The sequence below is a fragment of the Mastacembelus armatus genome, chromosome 19 (genome assembly GCF_900324485.2).
Source record: "Mastacembelus armatus chromosome 19, fMasArm1.2, whole genome shotgun sequence".
Lineage (NCBI taxonomy): Eukaryota > Metazoa > Chordata > Actinopteri > Synbranchiformes > Mastacembelidae > Mastacembelus > Mastacembelus armatus.
This window is the reverse complement of record NC_046651.1, coordinates 6,009,602-6,031,867: the sequence shown is the minus strand read 5'-3', so window position 1 is coordinate 6,031,867 and position 22,266 is coordinate 6,009,602. Positions and strand designations below refer to the sequence as shown.

Sequence of the window (22,266 nt, the reverse complement as noted above, 5' to 3'; positions counted from 1 at the left end):
CATTAGGCCCAGAGGCAAAGATAAGAGTCCAGCAACACTAAGACCTAACATTGCACCATAATTCATAGCCGGAGGCTTCAAAACTGAATTTCACTGGCTTTTGATAAGTTATCCCCACTTATCACTGTTTTTAACAACTCCTCTTACCTAATAAACAGTACCCATATGTCCATTAAAAACATGATGCATATATATATGACCTCCTGACTTTACGGAATGATGTTTGCTGAATTTTTTATTAACTGAAAGTACTTAAGGTGAGGTTATGCTTTACAAAAACAATTTGGAAACATAAAAAAGGAATCTCCAGGGTCACAGTAATACCATTTATATACTGGCACAGGGCTGGAATAACCTGCCACAAGCTCTGTGGAAAACATAAGCTACGGGCCCCTGTTGACCACCTGTGCTTCCCGCTCTCTTGCCTTTAAATACCCATTAGGTACCATTCACACCACAACTACACACCATCTTCATTATGTTTTGCCAAGATCCCTAGAAACTAGTTCTCCTATGCAAGAATATTACTTTGTCTAAAGTTTACTGTGTGTTGGACTGTATTTGGTACTTTGCTGAATCACAGGGAAAGTGAAATTTATTAAACTTACTTAGTCTTGTTATGGTCACACTATGTCCTAATCTTGTCAATCAAAAATCTTTAGATTTATGATAGACTATAACAAAGGCTATTTATATAATTAGAAGAAAAAAGGTTGAATGAAATAAGTGAAGGCTGAATGGGTACTCGACTTGCAAATGTAATTTATGGCACAGTACCATCTCTGAGAAATGATTATTACAGAAAAAATGAGCGTATTTCACTAAATATTACATTATTTCTGGGTTTCACCCAAAAGTTAATAGCCGGGTTCTGTCTTTAAGGAATAGTCCGGGATTTTTGAAGTTGGTGCTAAACAATACTGAACCACCTTTACGTACATGAAAAAACATTTTAGTCACTGTAACTTCTCCTACTTTCCCACATATTCAGCACATTACAATTAACACCTTAAAATTCTTATTATCCCTATGTTGAAGAATCAAAGATGTAATAATACTGTATAGCAAACTTGAGCAATCTTATATTTGGTTCCATTGCTACTCTAAACTATGATGTTGATGGAGGAAGCAACAACTAATTATGCAGAGAATTAATGAGGTTGTAAACTCAATAGCTGTACTTCAGTGCGATTTGAGGACAAGCTGATAAAATGTCTTGATTTGTTAGGAGTAATATAAAAGCAGCGCATTTCATCAGATTAACTGTTTTTTTCAGTTTAAACATGGTCATGTAACATATCTGCTGTGCAAAACAGGCATTGCAGAGAATAACAAAAAGGGGTGACAACTTTCTTGTGCTGCCTCCTTGTTAAAAAAGTCTAACTTGCTCACAGCCTGCAGTGCAGCTCCTGCCAGTGGAGCCCGCTTCCTGAAAAACAAGCTTTCCTGTCTTTCATCTCACCTCTTTGTCATCGTCTGTGTCTCTTGTGTCTCTCTAGGTTCAGAGACACAAACGAATTGGTTTGTTTGATCCCACAGCTTTATTGTGCCCATTCATTTGTATACGCTGGCAAATCCAGTGTACGCTCACACATGCATTGTGTGATTAAGAAACGTTCAAAGGGTAAACAAATGTAGGGACACTTAGATGTTTGTGTGTTCTTTCAGATGAATGTCCTCACACAGAAAAATGCATGCACACATGCGCGTACAAACACACACACACACACGCGCACACACACACACACACACACCAACAACATCACATAGGAGTGTCCCCAAAGTTACACTAATAACCATGTGGCCTCACAGGCCACACACATAAACCGACAGAGTGAGTTCTGCTCCTACAGTTATAACTGCAAATGCACAAAGCTCTGCACAGACATATACTTCTAAGCATGTGTTGTAGATATACACATAGTGCTGTATAATAGTTGTGGTTGATAAGCAGCAACAAGAAGTACAGCTTTTATGAGGTGAGACTTAGACTGCAGACATCTGGCCTTGAGACTGAGGTTCAGGTCATTATTTTTCCCCACTTGTTTCTGCTCTGCAATTGTTCCAACTTATATTTTAGACATTTACATCATGCAACAACACTGCAAGAATGAGATCATAAAAGCTTTTCTCACACATTTAAACGTAGACAGGAATGCACAACAGACATGGAGGTAAAAAAAAAGTACACCCATGAACACACACACATATATATGCTATCGTCATCAAAGGTTCACAGCCATTAGCTTCATCAAACAGGAGAAATTTCTAAACTGATTAATGGCCACTGAGGTATGCATGCTTCCTACAGGGACATGAATCTGTCCATGTGCACACGTTCGCAAGTGAGAAAGACACTCGCTTCTCTAATTGCTTCCTTCAAAGGCAGTTTCCTGGGTAATGAGGCTGCAGCAGCATTAGGAGGTAAAGTGTGCTAGATGAGGAATAGTGTAATTTGGTTAGTGCTAATGTAATGTCACTTAATCTGATGTGATCTAATCTAAACTGGATACTAGTCATGGATAAACTGTGCTCTGCTCAGCTCCTAACTGTCAATGGTGAAGCACCATGCCTGGTGTTTGTGTTTGTGTGTGTGTGTATGTGTGTGTGTGTGTGCGTGTGTGTGGGTGGGTGTATTCGTTTAATCAAGTGGTTTACTTAGCCATGCTGAAGAAGAGGAAATTTCAAACATGAAAGGTAGAGTGAAACACTTCCCACTATAGTTTGTTGGTTGTAATTTAATAATAATGATCACTGATGATTGAATAATTTGAAAGTCTGCATCAGCATCTTAATGTAACATTATTTAAGATATTTGAATGTGACTTTAAATCTCCAAAGCATTTGATATGTTTAATTATACTGTTGCAGAAGCTACACAAGATAGGTGTAGCTGGCTCATTAATTCTCTAGCTATTTTCATGGTCATACCTACCAAGGAATCATCTCAGCTCTTGTTGTTCTTGATATTTTTTAAAATACACACTGCTTTCTTGCCAAACAGTCTGAAAGCAAAACCCACTGCCAATTAACTTAGCTTACCATAATAACCAAATAGAGAGAAACAGCTAGTTTGGCTCTCTCCAAAGTTACCACAGTCTTCCAACTAAAACAACTATATCTCACTGAGTAACAGTCACTGTACATCTCTGTTGTGTAACCCCAAAGGAAAAATACAGTTTATTGGTTACTGCAATATGTGACTATTTGTTAGCCAGGTGTCAAACAGGTGCCCCACTCATAGCTTAAAATGCTCTCAAGGCTCAAATGGGCCCTTGCTTTTTAACCTGTAAATAAATTATTTGCCCAGTGTTTGTAAACTAGCATCTAATATGTTATTTGCAGATTATGCTAACATATTTGATTCAAATAAGAACCACTAATAAACTGCTCTTTTAAATAATTGGCCAGGTTGATTATTTTTGGCATACTTCCCTTCGAATAGCTTTGAAAGCACTAGTGTATTTTTAGATTATAAATAGGTATTTATTTTGCTTTGCCTCTTTGTGGAGTTATTAATGATATCTGCATAAAAACATGTCCTTGGAGAAAAAACATGCTCAAATTTAAAAGTGAAGAGAAAATGTGAGAATGGCAGATCCAGAGAGAGGGAGGTAGAAAAATCAACTTGCTAAATACAAGCAAACGTTATTTGACATTTCACTGAACCAGGAAATAACTGAATCTGTCATTTGATCACTTCATTGATTCTCCCTCTTTGATTTCATGGTCTTCAGGGGTCCCTTTATAGAGCAGGATAAAGAGCTGATGTACATCATTGTACAAATTAGAAAAACACTTTCCATAGGCCTGTCTGTCTTCAGATGCCAATGCTGCATTCCTGAGACAGGACAGGATGAAAGCTGAGTAAATATTGTCTCTGGATGGAACAAGAAGGACAATGAAAGGATCTTTTCACTGTCTCTCTGAGTATGGCAAAGGAAGAAGCAAATCTATGCACAACAAAGCATTCATCAACAGACCTTTACACACACACACAGTCACTGACTACCGTACATTAATCCCATGACCTCCTGAAATGAAACAAGTCGAACTATTGCTTGTATCAGTCCTAACTTTATCCTGCTTACATTTACATTTAGTTTGAAGAGAGACAAAAACAAAGAGGGAAAAGTGCCTGAAACAACCAGCCTCAGCTCCTATATGTGTATTGTGCTAATTAGCAAACTATGACAGTGAAAATGATCAATATTACACCAGCTAAACAAGGGCAAGCTACATTAGCATGTAACTCAAAGCACTCTGTTCACAAGTATAGCCTGACTAGGCTGAGTTTTTAAAATCATTTTCAATGCGATACTAAGTTATTTCTTTAAAAATGCACACCCACCCAACTGCAAGCAACAACAGTCAACCAACACTGACTTTCACTGGTATTTACTCTAGCACACCATTTTGTTTCAATGCTGGTAAACTACATTACTGAAAAGAAACAACAAAAAACTGCTCACGGTTCTGTTTCTGCTAAGAGTAACAAGTCAGTCTGGTTAATATTCAGAAGCCACAGCTAAACACCGTTTGCTTTTAAGTGGGGGTGAATGATAGCTGAACTGCAATTTGCAAGATGCATTGTGTTTGAGATGCAACTTGGGTTATTGTACTTTACCCTTAACATCAGTCTCAAGCCCTTATTCCTAACATACTGTATGCCCTTCTTAAAGGCAACCTTCCCTTCCTACCTTCATAAATTGAAAAACAAGATCATTACACACAAATACTGTAGAAACACTGACCTGTATCACAGTTAACCAGGGCTCAGAAGTTTGAAAATAAACTTCCAGAGTTAACAAAGTCAAAATGGTGCCTGTGGGAGAAGTAGACCAAGTGACTCAAAAGAGATTTTAGATTACTTTGTGCTCATGTAACAGCAACACCCTGAATCAATATTCATGTCAGTGCTAAAAAGTCTCCACTTTAACAGCAGCAACAATTTTCAAAACAGGAACCATTCATTTTAGCCTACTTCTCCCTTGACACCCTAATCCTTTCTACTGTATGTCTTATACCTTCTCAAACCATTTTGGCACAGACATCATTCATCATAGCAGTGGAAAGACTGACAGAGGAGTTTCAGAAAAAGGATGCAGGGAAAAGAGTCTGGCTGTCTTTGTAGCCATAATGATGAGAGAGACATTTCTTATGTAAAGTGAGGAAGAGCTGACCTTCCCAAGTAAATAGACTATGGGTTGTGTCACATAGTTGGCAGGCACACAACTATTCCATCAGCTGCACCATAAATGGTAACACTCCTAAACTGCATGAAGAGATAAAGCAGACACCCTCTCCTTACTCGTCCAACCCATCCGCATACACTCATCCATCGATCTATCCCTTCACCTCTAAGTCCTTAGACTCTGTTATCCCTATCCAACACTCTATTGAATCATCTCTTTATCCCTCCATCTCTGCATGGCACACACATTTACCTTCACTGCACTTGTTTTGTCTGCAGACAGAAAAAGTTAGCCAGTAATTCATGAACTTAATGGAACATGCAGCAGTTCAAGAGTTCAAGGTATCTCCCTCAGGTGGAAACCAAAATGGAGCTAAAAATAATAATTTTTAAAAAATTACTAGTAAAATCTGTTGTCCTCTGTGTCTGCTAAATAGGCAACTTTTTGCAAACAAGTCTGATGTATAACTTTAGATGATAAGTGGTCAAAGCAAAAAAAAATTAAGCAGGCAATTTAACTCAATTTTACAATTGAGCTTCACCTAACTTAAATAATCTTGTGCTAGTTTTATTTGTATTTTATCTCTACTACTATGCACTGAAAATGCAAATTTACATGGGAGCGCCATCAGTAATTCTGCTGATGGTTTTGCACTGCTCTACTACTGACTGCATACCACCAAAAACCATGGAAAGGAAGCTGATGTTAACATGGCTTTGAGATGGTCACTTAGATGTTTGAGCGTCACTGTGCAGAATGACATACAGTATATACAGAGTTTGAGAATGTTATTTTCACATTCATCTCGTGAAGGTGGGAAGGTTTCTGTGTTTAGCGACTGCCTGCGAGTTGATTTTGTGGCATCAGAATTTTAGAAGCCAATCACAGTCCAATGTTTAACTTAAACAAATATGATAATGAATGTTGAAATTGTGCATACACACTGGTTTAAGGACTTACCTTTAGAATGAAAAAGATCTGCATATTCTGTGGGTTATTAATGAGGGAGAAGGAGATGTCATTTGGTATAATTATATAAATGCAAATCCAAAAGTATAAACCACTGTACTAATAGTGATTCTGACATATGGCATACTATTCTATTTCAGCATTTTAGAGTCTACTGTCTATTTACTGTCTAAATATTGCAAATATAATTAAAAACAACATGTTTCAAACTCCAATTTAAAGCTGAAAATTGCCACACTAGACTTATTTTACTGATTTTGAAATGATCATAGTTGTAAGATACCTTGGTGAGAAATTAACTTTGAAGGTTAATATCTTGGTTTTTTTTTCTTTTTCTTTTTTGTGTTTGTTCCAAAAACAGCGACTGGATTCGAAGATCCACACAAAAGCAAATACACACACCTGCAGGAACTCTGCCTTTGTGACAAATACACCGACTCTGTTCAAAATCAGCATAATTCATGATTCATAAGCACATTATATGTAATGTAATTATATGCAGATTGTAACACATTATATGTAATGTGTTACAATGTGCATATAATTACTATGTTCCACATGTATTTCTCTCCATGAATTACTCTTGGGGTGGATGTTTTTCCTTGTCAAATTGTACCTAATTCACAGTCAGAAACTCCAGAACCTCATTTGTGGACAAATGAGACACAATACTAGATCTGCTGTGTGTGTATAGTCTGTATGTGTGTCATCCATTTTCACAGCAGTAGGTGGTCTGTTGAACAGATAATCTTCATCAATAAGCTGTCCTACTCTACAGAGCTGAAACAACTTCTAAAAGTGGGTTTTAGCAAGCTTTCCCAGAACTCACACTTTGAGTCAGATTCTGCAGATAATACACATATTTCTATTGATTAGAGATACCAATACAATATAAATCATGGCAGGAAAATGGTAGCTATGATAATTACAGTGGCCAGATATCACAGGACGATAAAGAATATGAGCTTAATTAAACTTTGATTGGACAGCTCTAGTGTAATATCTTGATAATGGCAAAGATTTGATCATGCAGACCACTTAACATATTAAGGATGTTATATAATACTAGACACCTCATTCATCTTCCATGCACATTGCCACATTTGCAATGGTACTGAGGTCTGCTGAAGTTTTCCACTTCTTTGAATTATTTATGCAATGTGTTTACAAACTCATCGCTTTGTGCTGCTGATTCACAATAAAAGACCTCCAGGATAAACTCCTTAACTCATTAGATCTCGACATATTTGCAATGGTGTTTTGGTCCCCGTAGATTTTAGTGTAGAACAGAACATTAAAATCAATATTTACAGTTCAGATTTGGGCAGCAACTTAAGAGGTTGTAGCCATTATAAACGGTTTAGGCATGTAAAACTGTTGGATGGTTTTTACTGTGAGGCTGTAAGTTGTATGAGCCTTAGAGGAGTAACATGAATGTGTAAATGAAAGAGGTGCAACTTTGGGCAATTTTGGTACTTTGGTTTGTTAACAAAGAAAGAAAAAAGAATAGGCTGCTACTGTATTGATTTAACTTGGCTTCTGTCCCCAATTTATATATTTATGTTAATGATATTTTTTTGCTATTTGTCACGATCCTGGTCATGGCCTTCCTGTAATAAGACTTTTAGTTTGGTTATATTTCCTGTTTCGCTTGGTTTTGCTTTATGTTTAGTTATGATTATTTGTTTCACCTGCGTCTGATCTGTTTCGTGTGTATCTGACTCCCTCTGCATTTTTGTGTGGTCTCAGGCAACAAGGGGATAAGCCTCACCTGACACAGATGTGTACAGGGTACATATAACTGTCAGCAGCCTCACCTTGTTGCCAGATTGTTCGTTCATACATGATCATGGTCTTGCCTGCACTGTCATGGTCATTGCCTTCGCCACATTGATTACTATGACACCAAGTTGGACACCCTCATTATCTGAACTGCTTTATCGGTTTTGGACTACCTACCTTATACACTGCCTGTGACTCAAACATTGTCATCTTAAATAAAGGTAATATCTACTCTGTCTCCTGTCTGCATTTGGGTTCGCCTGTCTCCGCCCTGCCTGGCACTATTGAATGCTATTGGATGTGTAAAATAAACACTTTCTAAGTAAACTGTAAGTTTTGAAGAACTTAGCCTCATCTTTGGTTAATCCCCATTTCCTCCAAACAAAAATATTTAGAGTTCAATTGCATGGAAGCACTGGACAGCAGATCCAGGTTAGTTTATCCATACAATTAATCCTTTTGCTAACTTCCCAGCTTCCACCTGTAACAGGAAGGATTGTTTCCTTCAATATATACCATATACTTACATATACATATACTGCTTTACTGATACTGTGCTGAATGCTAAGATGCATCAATGTACAGTCTTGTCAAGATCAGGGATGATAAAGTTCATGCACAATGCGGTATAATGAAATCTATTTTAAACATGTTTTACATGATCTAATTTGAAAAATGGCATTAGTTTAAATCAATTCAATATGTACTTTGTCAAAAATCTAGTTTAGCCAATTTCTCAAGACTTCATTTGCTCATCACACTGCCCTCAACACTGGGAAAGAATTCACTGATCAACATTTTGAACTGTGCAACACCAAAAACTGATTGCATGCAACTGCTGTGATTTCACCTATCACTTTATGGACCAATCATGATAGAAATTAGCTTTGAAGCAGTGCAGCACAGACCACACTAGGCAAAACTATACAGCTCTTTGTCATCTGATTTAAAAGTAAAAGTGGCAGCTGCATGAGGTACACCCTGTGAGATTAACTCCAGCAATAAACTTGGCTGGATGATGAATGGAAATTAAAACTCAGCCTCTCCTCCATGTGGACAGAGTTACAGAGACAAACAGAGGCTTAGTGATCCTTGTGTCTATTGGATGTCGATGGGCTTGCAATCAATGAAGCGTCTCAGAAAAGTTTTCAGCAGCCTGTCTGGAGACTGGAAGGATCCATGTTACCCACAGTAGAAAAGAGCATTCAAGACAGGGGGAGGAGAGGAATGAGGCTTGGTGGAGAAGGAGGCTATAAGAAGTTAGGGTGAAGAGAAAAATCAAAAAGAAAGAGAACACAAAGTGGAGCCAAAAAGTAGAGTAGGAGGGAGATGACACAAGGAGAGAAATGTGAGAAGAGGGAATAGAAACATCACCAAAAGGAAGAAGAGAAGAGAAGAAGAGGAGAAAATGGGACAAACGAGGAGAGGAAGGATAACTAAGGACTGAGGAAAGCTAGAGAACAGAATGCTATAAAAACTCCTTGGCATCTGGATGCTTACAGGCAGTGGCTTGGGGACCGAAAGTAACCCCATAAAACCTCGCCAGGCATCAATCTCCTTCTACTCACCTACACACAAACAATACTTTTTGCTGTTTTATACAAAATCACACCTGGTGAAAACACAACATCTCACACACAGTTCACACAGTAGTGTTTAAACTTGCCTCTGGCAAATTGTTTTATGTATGAAAAAAATCTCATCAAATCATCTGAAAACAGCACTTAATTTTTGTATTTCCACAAATCAAAGTATAAGGAACTAAGAAATTCTCTATGCACATGACTTGAATGGAAAAATGAGCTTTCCATGAAAAGTATTCCAGTCTTTCTAAAGATGGCTGAACTGCTTCACTACCTCCACCCTAAAAGCAGTTCTGTCTCCTACAACCTGTGCTTTTGATATTACAGTATTCCTTTGTCAAAACCACGCTTCACATCCTGCCCCAAGCCACAAAAGAACTATAATATCTGATGGTCTGACTTTGCATGTAAGCACAGTGCATGTTGGCAGTGAACAGTTGGCTGAGATATTAAAAAAACAATGAATCCATGCACAAAAACAATGAAACACACATGAAAGCGCCATGACCTGTGATAAATAAAAACATATTTATACGTGTATATTGCAGGTATTATTACAGGTATTATTAACAGCAGATCAAGTTAGATGCACCATTAGCTGCAATCTTGGTGCAACCACAATGAGACCTTTATTAGACTTTACATATTCTTTTATTATTCAAGTTAGCTATTCATCCATTTTTCAAAATACCATAGCCTCAAACTCAGCACAGGTGTGTTTTGGGGGAGCTGTGGCTCACCTGTAATTCAATCACTGTGTCAAAGCAATTTCTGGACTGAAAAACATGTCTGACAGGCAGACAAAGCCTGTCAGGGGCCAAGAATGGAAGGGTAGATAATGCAAACTTAGAGATACAAGACAAACAGCACAAACAAAAGCAAAGGCCAAAAAAATGAACAAGAGTTTCAAAGAAAAGGCAAACCAGTCCATTCCAAAGGCAAACCAGACAGACAAAACTGATTGACAAGGTAAGCCCAAAGTTTACCATCAGAACTTTACAAGTAAGGTGCATGTGCAGTCAGCATATACAGTGCATTCAGAAAGTATTCAGACCCCACTTTTTTCAGTTTTATGTTGCAGCCTAATACAATCTTTAATCCACACTCAGTACCACATAATGGCAATTATTATATGACTTGATTTCCCTTGATCTTTGCTGAGATGTTTCTACACCTTGTTCACAGTCCACATGTGGTAAATTAAATTGATGGGACATGATTTTGAAAGGCACACACCTCTCTATAGAAAACCTTACAGCTGACAATGCATATCAGAGCAAAACCCAAGCCATGAGGTCAAATGAACTGCCTGCAGAGCTCAGAGAGGATTGTTGAGGCACAGAGCTGGGGAAGGCTACAGAAACATTTCTGCTGCACTGAAGATTCCCAGGAACACAGTGGCTTCCATAATACTCAAATGGAAGAAGTTTGGCACAACCAGGACTCCCACAATTGTGGGAGAAGGGCCTTAGTAAGAGAAGTGACCCAGAACCCAATGGTCCAGAGATCCTGTGTGGATATGGAACAAGGTTCTAGGAAAACCATCACTACAGCCTCCACTGATCTGGACTTTATGGCAGAGTGTCTAGACAGAAGCCTTTCCTCAGTACAAAACACATGAAAGCTGCTTGGAGTTTGCAAAACAGCACCTGGACTCTCAGACTGTAAGGAACAAGATGCCCTGATGAAACCAAGATTAAACTATTTGGTCTGGAGGAAACCAGGCACCTCTCATTAGCTGCCAATACCACCCCAACAGTGAAGCATGGTGGTCACAGCATCAGGCTGTGGGACTGGTTTTCAGCAGCAGGGACTGGGAGACTGGTCAGTGTTGAGGGAAAGCGGAATGGACCAAAGTACAGAGACATCCTCAATTAAAACCTGTTCCCCAGTGCTCAGGACCTCAGACTGGGCTGAAGGTTCACCTTCCAACATGACAATGACCATAAGCACATGGCCAAGACAACTCAGGAGTGACTTAGGAACAACTCTGTGAATGTCCAGCCAATAACCCAGCCAGAGCCCTGACTTGAACCCTGTTGAACATCTCTGGAGAAACCTGAAATTGGCTGTCCACTGATGGTCCCCAACAACCTGACCAAGCTTGGGAGCAGAAAATCCCCCAATCCAGTTGGGCAAAGCTGGTTGTGTCATACCCAAAAAGACTTGAGGTTGTAATTGCTGCCAAAGGTGCTTCCACTAAGTACTGAGTAAAGGACTGAATATTTATGTAGATGTGATATTTCAGTTTTTTCTTTTTAATACATTTACATCCATCCATCCATCCATCCATTATCTAAACCTGCTTATTCTGATTTTGGGTCACAGGGATCTGCTGGAGCCTATCCCAGCTCTCTTTGGGTGAAAGGCAGGGGTACACCCTGGACAGGTCACCAGTCCATCACAGGGCCACATAGAGACAAACAACCACACACACTCACATTCACTCCAATGGGCAATTTACCACCAATCAAGGAACCATCAATCACCAATCAACCCAACATACTGTACATGTTTTTGGACAGCGGGAGGAAACTGGAGTACCGGGAAGGTTCTTGCTGTGAGGCAACAGTGCTAACCACTAAGCCACCGTACTGCCCTAATACATTTACAGGCATTTCTAAAGTTCTGTTTCCACTTTGTCATTATGTGGTACTGAGTGTAGATTAATGAGAAAAAAATAATTTCAGGCAAATCAGGCTGCAACATAACAACATTTTAAAAAGTGAAGGGGGTCTGAATACTTTCTGTATGCACTGTATACTGGGAAGTTACTGATGGATGAGAAGCTGGTGTGCAGGTGGACAGGGCAAAGTCAGGGGACTGGAAATAAAAAGTATGAGGGCACCTGGTGGCTGGGTTTAGAATGGCAATTGTCTTCATGACAACATTTAAGTTAACTCCTTGATCAGGAGGGGGTTGTAAATTTACAACCGGTATTAATGATCTGCTTCTGCCCATGTTCTAATGTGATTATAATATGTAAATTTTGTAGGCAGAGTTGACAGACCACAAACACACCTGCTCCAGATTAAGGGAGGTGGAGATACCATTCAACTTGTTTGAGGGATTTTTTTTTTTTTTTTGGAAAGGGGACAGACTGCATTCACACCTGGCTGACATCTGATCACTATGACCAACTCCAGATGTGGTCTGGCCAATGGGTTCCACATGCATTTACACCTGATATTAACATGCCTTTTTCTAATCCAGATAAACTAGCATGATACAGACTATACGTTAATGCTATGTGTAAATGGGCTCAAAGAGAAAGAAAGAAAACTGCTGACTGAGAAAGAACAAAAAAGTGAGAAAATTTCTGTCATGTTGTGGGGCCTTCCTCACCCGTTAAATAACCCCAGCTCCTCTTGCTCTCTCTTTGTATCCTCTTTGCATGTCTTTCGTACTCTCTTTTTTGTTTTCTCTCTCACATGGCTGTAATTATACTCATGTAAACAAAACAGACCAGAGAGAGACATCAGGAATTCCAGTTGGGCCTGTGAGATCAGTGAAGCTTACACAATCACACAGAGTGGCACACATATACAAGGAAGATCTATAGAAGTTCATCTTACACCCTCATACAAAACTTTCATTATGCCTCATCCGACTGCCCAGTGTGTATACTCATTGTTTAACTGTAGGTATTCAGGTCTCTTACACTGAAGCACCATCCAACAGCTGCATTGCCCTTGACACACACACACACACACACACACACACAAACATGCACGTGCAAACACGCACACACAAACAAAACACACGCACACAGACACAAACACGTTACTCTTAATTAGAAATATGGAAACACATATGCACACTAACCTGCTCATGATACTCAATGCCCATGCTCAGAGTATTGATCAGAATGGCGATCATGATCCCACGTCCAAAGTACTTGCTGTCCACAATCTTTCTAAATGTGTCACACACCAGCCTCCAGAAGTGTACCACTTTTGCTGCTGTTTTTCCCAGAGTGCGGTGCTTCTTTTTGGGCTGCCAGCTGTCTCTTCTGTCCCTGTGGTGGAGGTCCTGGGTGAACTCATATATGCCCTCGCTGTCAGAGTCACCAGGGGTCTCATTGCTATCAGTGCCACCCTCTGATTCATTGGCCAGGGCCTTGGCACAGTAGGGGCAGCTCTCAGGGTCCAATGTCAAAGCGGCCGTGTCCATGGCACTGCTGGTGGTGCTCAGGTCACGAGCTGACAGCTGGCAGGAGAGCTGGGCTGCAGCAGAGTGAGAAAGGTCAAATGCAGCAACTTAGACAAAAAGCAGAGTGCTGCAGTAAAATCAGCATGACTGTGATAAATTACATAAATAAAGTGGTTTAGACAAATTGTCAAATGCAATGAATGAGATTTACTGTGAATAACAACATTTTTGGACAGTTTTGTGTGCGTTAGAAAGCGTGTTTGATGGTGATGGGCAGTGTGTGCTGTATGAGTAATGCATTGTCCCTACAGCCTGCGAAGTAGCCTGCCTGGCTGGCAGCCACTGTTTCCACTGTCTGTACAACCTGAACAGAGCTGGAATGACTTTTGATGAGACCACTGCCTTTTAGAGCTTGGCCAGGGGCAGATAAAGCTGGCTGCAAGCTGGAACATGAGGAATTACCATTTATTGTATCCAATTAACACTCGTCTCTCACAAAAAAGCCACTCTGGATAAATCAATACCATGCTCCACCATATAGCTGATTGCAGAAAAAAGAATACTTCCAGTCGTATATCACTTGATTTACACTGATATTGAAATTAAACACCAATTCTCAAATCCATTATACCTTACAGATTTTTTTATGAATGCTCGACTATCCACAGCTAACACAGAAGCTAACGAAGCAAATTTTTCTTACTTTCCAATCATAATTTTCAACAGTGTGTTTGTGTCTTTATCCCTATTGGTCTGTGGTGAGTAGTCTACCTGTAGGATTGTGTGTGTCCACCAGGCTTGAAGGCCGTCTCTCCAGGGGAATGTGTGGGATATTGAGGTTGAGGTTTATGTTAGTCAGAGTGCTGGCGGTAACACTTCCTCGTCTGGACTCTGCCAGGGCTCGAGCTTGGAGGGTGGGGTAGTTTTTAGGACCAGGAGCAGCGAAGGGTACTGAGTTCCTCTTCATGGCCCTTGATGTGGAAGCTGGTGCTAGGGAGAGGGAGCCTGGAGCTGGTCCTGCACTTGTGGGTGAAGGGCTACAGCGAACAGTTTCAGTATTAAATACACTGTGAACTGAAGATGGATCAGCACCTCCTGCAGCAGGACTGGAAAATCTGGTGAGGTTTGTATCAGAGGCAGCTGCTGTCACAGAAGACGGCAGGGCCAAAGCAAGGTGCCCAGTGCCAGTTGTTGCTACAAAAGCCCCTGTGTTGTTGTTATGAGCTCCAACCTCCACATCCCTCCCCTCCAGACACCTGATGCTCCCTCCCCCCCTCACGCTACCATTGCCCAGGTGGTAATGGTGGTGGTGGTGATGGTGCACCATGTGATGAACTGACACTGATCCTTGCCTGGAAGATTTCCTCCTCCTCCTCTGGCTCTGGCTGCGTTGGAGCTCCGTGGCTGTGGGTGAGGCAGTGATGTTGAGCCCGGCACGGCGAGCCAAGAGCCTGCAGATGTGGGCCACTTGTTTGGCTCCCTTGCGGATGATGTGGACCAGATACTTGAGGAGCTCATCGTAGCAGGAGCCAGGTTCAGATAGGGAGGCCAGAGTGCTGGCGTTAGACATGAACCGCACTCGCTGCTCCTTCATCAGCTGGCTCTCCCTCTGCTTGGTCTCTGAGAACTGAGTGGCTATGACCACCAGGCAGAGGTTGATCATGAAGAATGAGCCAATCTGAGGACAAGGAGGAATAGATGACTTTGATACACACTCACAATCACTCACACATCCTCCAACTGAGCTGCCTGTTCAATTATCAGCATACAGCTGGTGGTACCATGAGTCAGTACTTACAATGATGAGTAGGATGAAGTAGATGAAGTTGTAGAATGAGTGAGCATCCATCACAAAGTACATGATATCCACCCAGCCCTCCAGAGTGATCACCTAAGGAGAACATAGACAGGAGAGAGAGATTTAGAAACACAAAGATAAAACCAGACAACACGATAAGGAACAGAAACAGAGCATAGAATTAAAAGAATTAAAAGAGACCATATTTCATAGTCAAGACTAATCCCCAACATTTTTGCTTTGTACTTTAGTCCTCACAGACAGCCTCAGCTCATCTCCAATCTGGCTTCATTCACCAAAATAACCCCACCTCAACTAGACAGCAATGAATGAACACTCCAACAAAAGGCTTTCCAGATGATGTGAAGATACCAAACAAATGATACCACAGACTTGTGGTGTGGCTGTGGTGACCTGCTAATCCCGTAATCCCTCTTTTTTGGGTACAACAGCTATTGGGGTAATTCATCTCCAGTTTGTATTACAGACATGGATCAGCCAAACCACACTCGATGTGCCTCACTGAATAAAGTGTTTTAATCTACTGTCTCAAAAGTCTTACTGGAGGCCAGATCAGCAGTCTTACCTGAAAAATGGCAATCCAGGCATAACAGATGTTGTCAAAGTTGATGGCCCCCTTAAAAGGGTTGCATGGACCAGCAGAGCAGTTGGTGTAGTACTGGTTCCAGTTGACACAGGTGGTGTTGTCAGTGCTGTTGTACGAGTACATGTCCAGGTTGCACTGCAGGCCTCCCTCCTCATACAGCTTCGGCACGGAGCTGCAGTCCCTCATGCCATTCTCTCGGGGCTGAGAGCAGATGAAGGGGTTCTCATCGTCGTTTTCAGTGTGGTAATATTTTGGCCACTTCACAGACAGAGGACTTGGGGGAGGAAGAAGAGATTGAATGGATTACTGGCTTGTATGGATCCTAAGAGGATATGCATCATAGAGAGGTTTTATGCAAGATGACATATTTAGTTTTTAAATGTGAAAAGGTCATGATATCAGCCATTTGTAAATTACTGTACCAGCAAAAAAATCCAACCATGTTTAACATCTACTGATAGTGTATAGTATGCTTGCTGTAAGGTGAGACAACTTAACTTCTGTTTAACAACTGCCACCATAACCTGCTGATACATAATGGTCCATGAAAAAGAGTCATAGTCAATGAACTGACTTAGTAACATACAGTAATCTCCACATATTTAGCCGAAGTTTGCTAACATTACCTGTTTGCCATCTCCTGATCACACAAGGTCAAACATGCTATTTCTCTTTTCAAATGTTGCATTCTCCCACTTTGGGGTTACTCACTAAAGTGCTCACAACAAACTGAGAGATACAGACAAAATCCATCTCCATGTTGTGAAACTACATCTTGGCACAATGATAGGCAAGTATTAGGAAATCATAAAATGCTAAGTCACATATTGCAGATTTAACCTACATCTGACAGTGATTTGTCTTTCTTCAGGGAACTGTTTTTCCTTGTCGCTATTTAAGTGCAGCTTGCTTTTGATGCCAGGTTGAAGCAATCAAGTGATGATCCTGCCTTTGAAATCTGGCATACAGTGGGCAGGCTATTAAGTGGATCAACAACCAAAAATCTGTAGGTTTTACTACTAGGCAAACAGTCCAGCAGCTGATTTCACTGATTAACACTTATTTAAATAGATAGGAGGAATTAATTAGCATAACCAGCTGCAATTGTGCTGAAAACCCTGAGCCAAATACCTGGCATATTGTGTGACTTGGATGGACAAGTGTGCATGCTGACTATACCATGTCTTGGCATAGTGGTAACAGAGCACTTCTCTGTCTGAAATAACCGCCATGTGGTATCTGGCTTCTCTGTCAGCACACATTCAGCTGGCGGGCAGAACCAATTGCACAGGAGCCTCAAATAGCTAATGGTACAACAGTCCTTTTCCCCTACAGAAACACCTCACACTCATTTATTTATACATTCTTAAAAGCTGTTCCACACTTTGGGATGATCTACAAAAACACTCAAAAACAATGCTCTAATGAGTTCAGTAAGGTACACAATTCATCACGCTGGACGGGGTTCCTACCGTGCGCTCTCATATATACTGTATTTCATAAATCAGTCTCATAAAGAGTCACTGTCAGTCCAGTTAGCAGTTAACAGCTGCTACTTTGCCAAAGTACTTAAATATGTATCAGTGGTATGAGTTGAAGGGAAATGGAAGCCGGTGTTAAAAAAATATGTATGTCTTAAATGCCATTCATCCAATACAGAAATACAGACCTTCAGGAGGAATGTCTCAAAACTGATGATGATGATGATGACAAAAAATATGTCCATTCAGCAAAGCCATTATGCAAGAACATAAATTAAAGCTGGGAGATGTCATAAATCCTATAGGAAGTAATGAAGCCATAATGACACAGGGAGCATGAATAAGTCATGGGTGCCCATGTTCCATATACCATGGGCCACATGGGATCCTTTTCATTATTCAAGGGCTTGTATATCTCCCATTCATCACTGTGATGAGATTCTATAACGGTTAATGGTTAAAGTCATTGACTTCAGCTCATGATCCTTACCTTGACCTTCCAGAGACCTCCTTAAATTTAATCTGTTTATCTCAGCTCTATTAGAAAAATAATACATAAATAAATTCTGTCACCTTCAGTTGCTTGTTTGCCACAATTGGTTCAATAAGTGACCTTAAAGCCAATACTGAGATCCATATTTTTAATTGGATTTTTATTGTTTAATTGAGAATACAGACCCTTTTTGGAGACAGCGATAGTTGGTTCTGAAGTTTTATATCTTTGATAATACATATTTTGACCACTGGATTGATAAAACTTTACAATGACGCTGGTCTTTGTAGAGCTATGCATTGTTTTGTGTCATTTGTAATGAATACTGTACTCAGTGAAGATCAGATATTTAAAACACTTTCTTATTATTTGGGGGTAAAACCAAAAGTCAGCGCATTCAAAATATTGGCAATAAGCCCCGACCATGCAGGAACCCTGTACGACTGTACAGTAGACTAAACCAGTCAAAATAGTTTCAAAAAGTAATTTGAGATGGATGTTTACAACAGATGGTTTTAGTAATACTTTTAGAGTTTGCCTTTTTTCCTCTCGACGACATTCCGCTGACTATGGGGTTTTGTTTATAACCTCTTTGTTGATCTGACCACTACTCTTTTTTTCGTGTCCAACTTCAGCTGGCAATTTCTTTGCTTTAAGATCTCAACCATTAATTTGGTGAGGACACTGACATCAAAAGCAGACAGGAAAAAAAAGCCAGACCTACAAAAATGTAATCCAAATTGCAAGAGACAGTACTGCTATTAATTTTTTATTTTTTTTTACTTAAGTAACAAAACAAAAGTAATAGCAACAAAGTGTGACTAAAGTGTCAAATATAAAAGTACTGATGCAGAATGTGCCAAGCGAAATATGTCTACCATCTGGAATTACTGCATAAAAAACGCTCTAAAAGCTTCACATATTTGGTCTTGTTAGTGTATTATTATACTTGTGGATTGTTATTAGCAATGAATTAACATAATATGGCATCATCATTCAGTAGTTAGTGGGCGTAGAGATAATTGTGACCACTTCATAAACTGGTTTAACATATATAGTAATTCACCATTTTCTATCTATGTATTTTATTGTTGTGAAACATGATGCAACATAAAGCCCTGAGTGCAACTAATTAAGAAATGACAAGCAATTGTAGATAAATATCATAAAGCTCAGAAAATTATGAAGAATGTTTCCAAGAAATTAACTGAACAATATAAGGCCCATAAAGTAAAACATTACCAATAATGATCCTGGAGGTAACACCAAACACAATGTTTATTTGGAGGCAATTAGTTTGACTGTAAATGTGTTAAGGTCTGTGGTCCCTTAATGTTTGTCTAAGAAAGCAACCACATGTGGCTGAAACTAAAAAGTGTATGCTGGTTTATGTGCCCCTCATGTGACTTAATATACATTTGAACTACCATTTAAAACATACTCTATGACATTTTATGGGTAGTGTGGACATTGTGTGGCCATTGACTTTGAGAACAATGGTACTCTGGCCATCTCTTATTACTGACTTTATCAGGGGTTGTGTGTACTGTCACTTGTTTAACAGAAACATGAGTGTGGAACTCACAAGGAGAAGTTGTCTTCTACGAAGCAGCGGTTTCTGAGCAGGCCAGCCCACAGCTGGACGCCTACGATGCCAAATATAAAGAAGACAAAGAAGCATAGCAGCAGCACATTACCCAGCATGGGCAGGGTGTCCAGCAGCAGGGTCACCAAGATACGCATACCTGACAGGAGACAAGGACAAGGTTAAACAGTTGGATGGCACACAATTGTTTTTACATGCACACAGTCACACACTCGCTGTACTTATTGTACTTGGGTGGATTAGGTGCACATTACTGGGTGTTTTATTGAATACCCAATGTGATATTACCAGTACCAGTTCAAGCACCTCACAATTTACAACTATTCACATTGTTTGATGCTGACCCATTATAACACATTTACCAGGAAAGTGCACAATTCAGTGTCTTTTTGGTCTCATTTGATTAAATTATGATTTGCCAGTGCTTACTATAATACTTTTTACAGTTTAATGAAAATTAAATAACAATGATAAATTGAAGAAATAATAGCCTACTACACATCACAGTCTAGTTAATATAGATAGCCTCAATGTTTCATGTTTTGTATTACTTAAACAGCTTAATGAAGGAATGTCAAAACAGGGTCATTTATAGTAACAGATGAAAAGCAGTACTGTTGGTTATTTCTAAACAATATGTGTTCTGGCTCTTGGCAAACAGAAGTGATTCAGTATATTCATTTTGTCAGGATGAAATTCCAAGCTCGTGGAAAGGTTCTCAGGAAACTGGTCCAGAGTGATAAAAATAGTTGTTGTAGTAGCATATGTCATTTCTGGGTGGAATGTCACTGTTTTTGTTATGCCGCTGCTGTTCTACTGGCCTATAAAAATTAAAAGCAGCATGGCACTTAAGATGCTACACCATCATTGTAACTTTTTAACAGCTTAATCTCAATGTTCACTAATGTTTGTTATATGCCATTTTCCAGCAATATGCCACTCATTAATGGTATATTACTGCTCTTCATGCTCATGTGGTAGGTATATAAAGTGGTACCTTTTATTGCTACTCTCCAATGGCTCTTTACCAGCATAAACCTCTCCATGAAACTAGCAGACACCACTGCCTGATGGCATATCATAATTCTTATGTGTATAAGTCACTGGCACTAGTGTGATAATATTAAGCCTAATACACAGCATATCACTGTTCTTATCACTGTTCTTATCACTGTTTCACCTGAATAAACCACATAAAATCAATAAAAACAAGCAAATTAAAAAAAAAAAAAAACATGGAGCCTGCACTTTAAAAGTCCTGCACTGAGTAAAAATTTCATTTTAGTGAAGCTATTATCTTTGTTATTCCACAAATTATTATCCTTTGTCAAATCCTGGTCTCTATATTACCCATAATGCAACTCAGCTGCCAGCAGTTCAGTCCGAGATTCAGATGGTTTCTGCTAGTGGCAGCTAACAGCAGTAGCCTCCAGCCTGGAGCCTCAAGTAGGGCATCCATCACTACATCACTACATACGCTCTGATTTTTTTCCAGTTTCAAACTTTCAGTTTCAACCGTTTTTAGCCCCAGCTGATGTTGACTGAATGGCAACCACAAAAATAATGGTGTCCTTTACAGGATTATATCAAGGTCATAGTTTAGTTTAAAGTTATTCTATGTTTTACACAGAATCTGCTGGTACTGTTAGTAGAACATCAATAGTAAACATTTTCAAGTAGCACTAAGGAGGAACACTAAGGAGGCTTGGATCCTTAGATGTCTACAGGAAGATGCTGCCCATGCTTAACCAAACTACGGCAGCCAGTGTGCTGGTTTATGCTGCAGTCTGTTGGGGAGGCAGCATAAAGCAGAAGGATCCAAGGCAGATGGACAAACTGATGCAAAAAGCTGGTTCAGTGACTGGAATGAGACTGGACTCACTGGAGGCTGTGGTGGAGAGATGCTCACAGACAAAGGTAGAGTCCATCCTGGAATACACTGACCATCCCCTTCACAACATCCTGATGGAGCAGAGAAGCAGCTGCAGTGGACGAGTCACCTCACTGAGCTGCAGGACTGAACCATACAGGAGATCCTTCATCCCCACTGCCATCAGGCTCTACAACATATTAGCCCATGGCAGATGACTAACCAATCTAAACTGGACTGACTACTTTATTAGATTTTCTTACTCATCTCATCTCAAGTTCTTTTGACAAAGGCTGTGAAAGTTCAACATACTCTAGCAGTAACTACAACAGAAGCCTGTTGCTTTATTGGCTCCCTAGTGAATGTGGATGTGTACAAGTGTATAAATATTAAGCAATCCATTGCAGAGAAGAGAAAGCATGCAAACAACATCCTTCCTTGAATGAATAAAGGTTAAAAATATATTTGGATTAGACACAAGAACGCTGATTCAATCGGAAGTGCAGAGGGATGTTCAGTCTGTGAGGATGTCAGCAGGACTTTGCTCTAAATTAACACCACAGTAAAAGACCTGCTTTCTCGCCTTTAATACAGTACGTCCCTGATTCTTTCTGCTCTGGACAGTGTTCCCTCAAGTTTCTGACAACAAGCACACACACACACACTTCCTACCGCCCACACACTCCCTCTGCTAAATCTGGCTGTGTCCCTCTGCTGTTGCAGCGCAGAT

General features: G+C 40.0%; 1 protein-coding gene across 1 annotated transcript in view; it reads right to left on the bottom strand.

The window, feature by feature from the left end:
* The window catches only part of cacna1g (calcium channel, voltage-dependent, T type, alpha 1G subunit), a 142,389-nt gene that overhangs the window by 77,008 nt on the left and 43,115 nt on the right, over positions 1-22,266 (bottom strand). The window contains exons 4-8 of the mRNA XM_026315914.1: positions 19,646-19,805; positions 16,066-16,360; positions 15,480-15,572; positions 14,453-15,359; positions 13,355-13,755 (exon numbers count right to left, since the gene is read on the bottom strand). Of these exons, the coding sequence (XP_026171699.1) occupies positions 13,355-13,755; positions 14,453-15,359; positions 15,480-15,572; positions 16,066-16,360; positions 19,646-19,805 (1,856 nt within the window). The remainder of the gene's footprint in view (positions 1-13,354; positions 13,756-14,452; positions 15,360-15,479; positions 15,573-16,065; positions 16,361-19,645; positions 19,806-22,266) is intronic.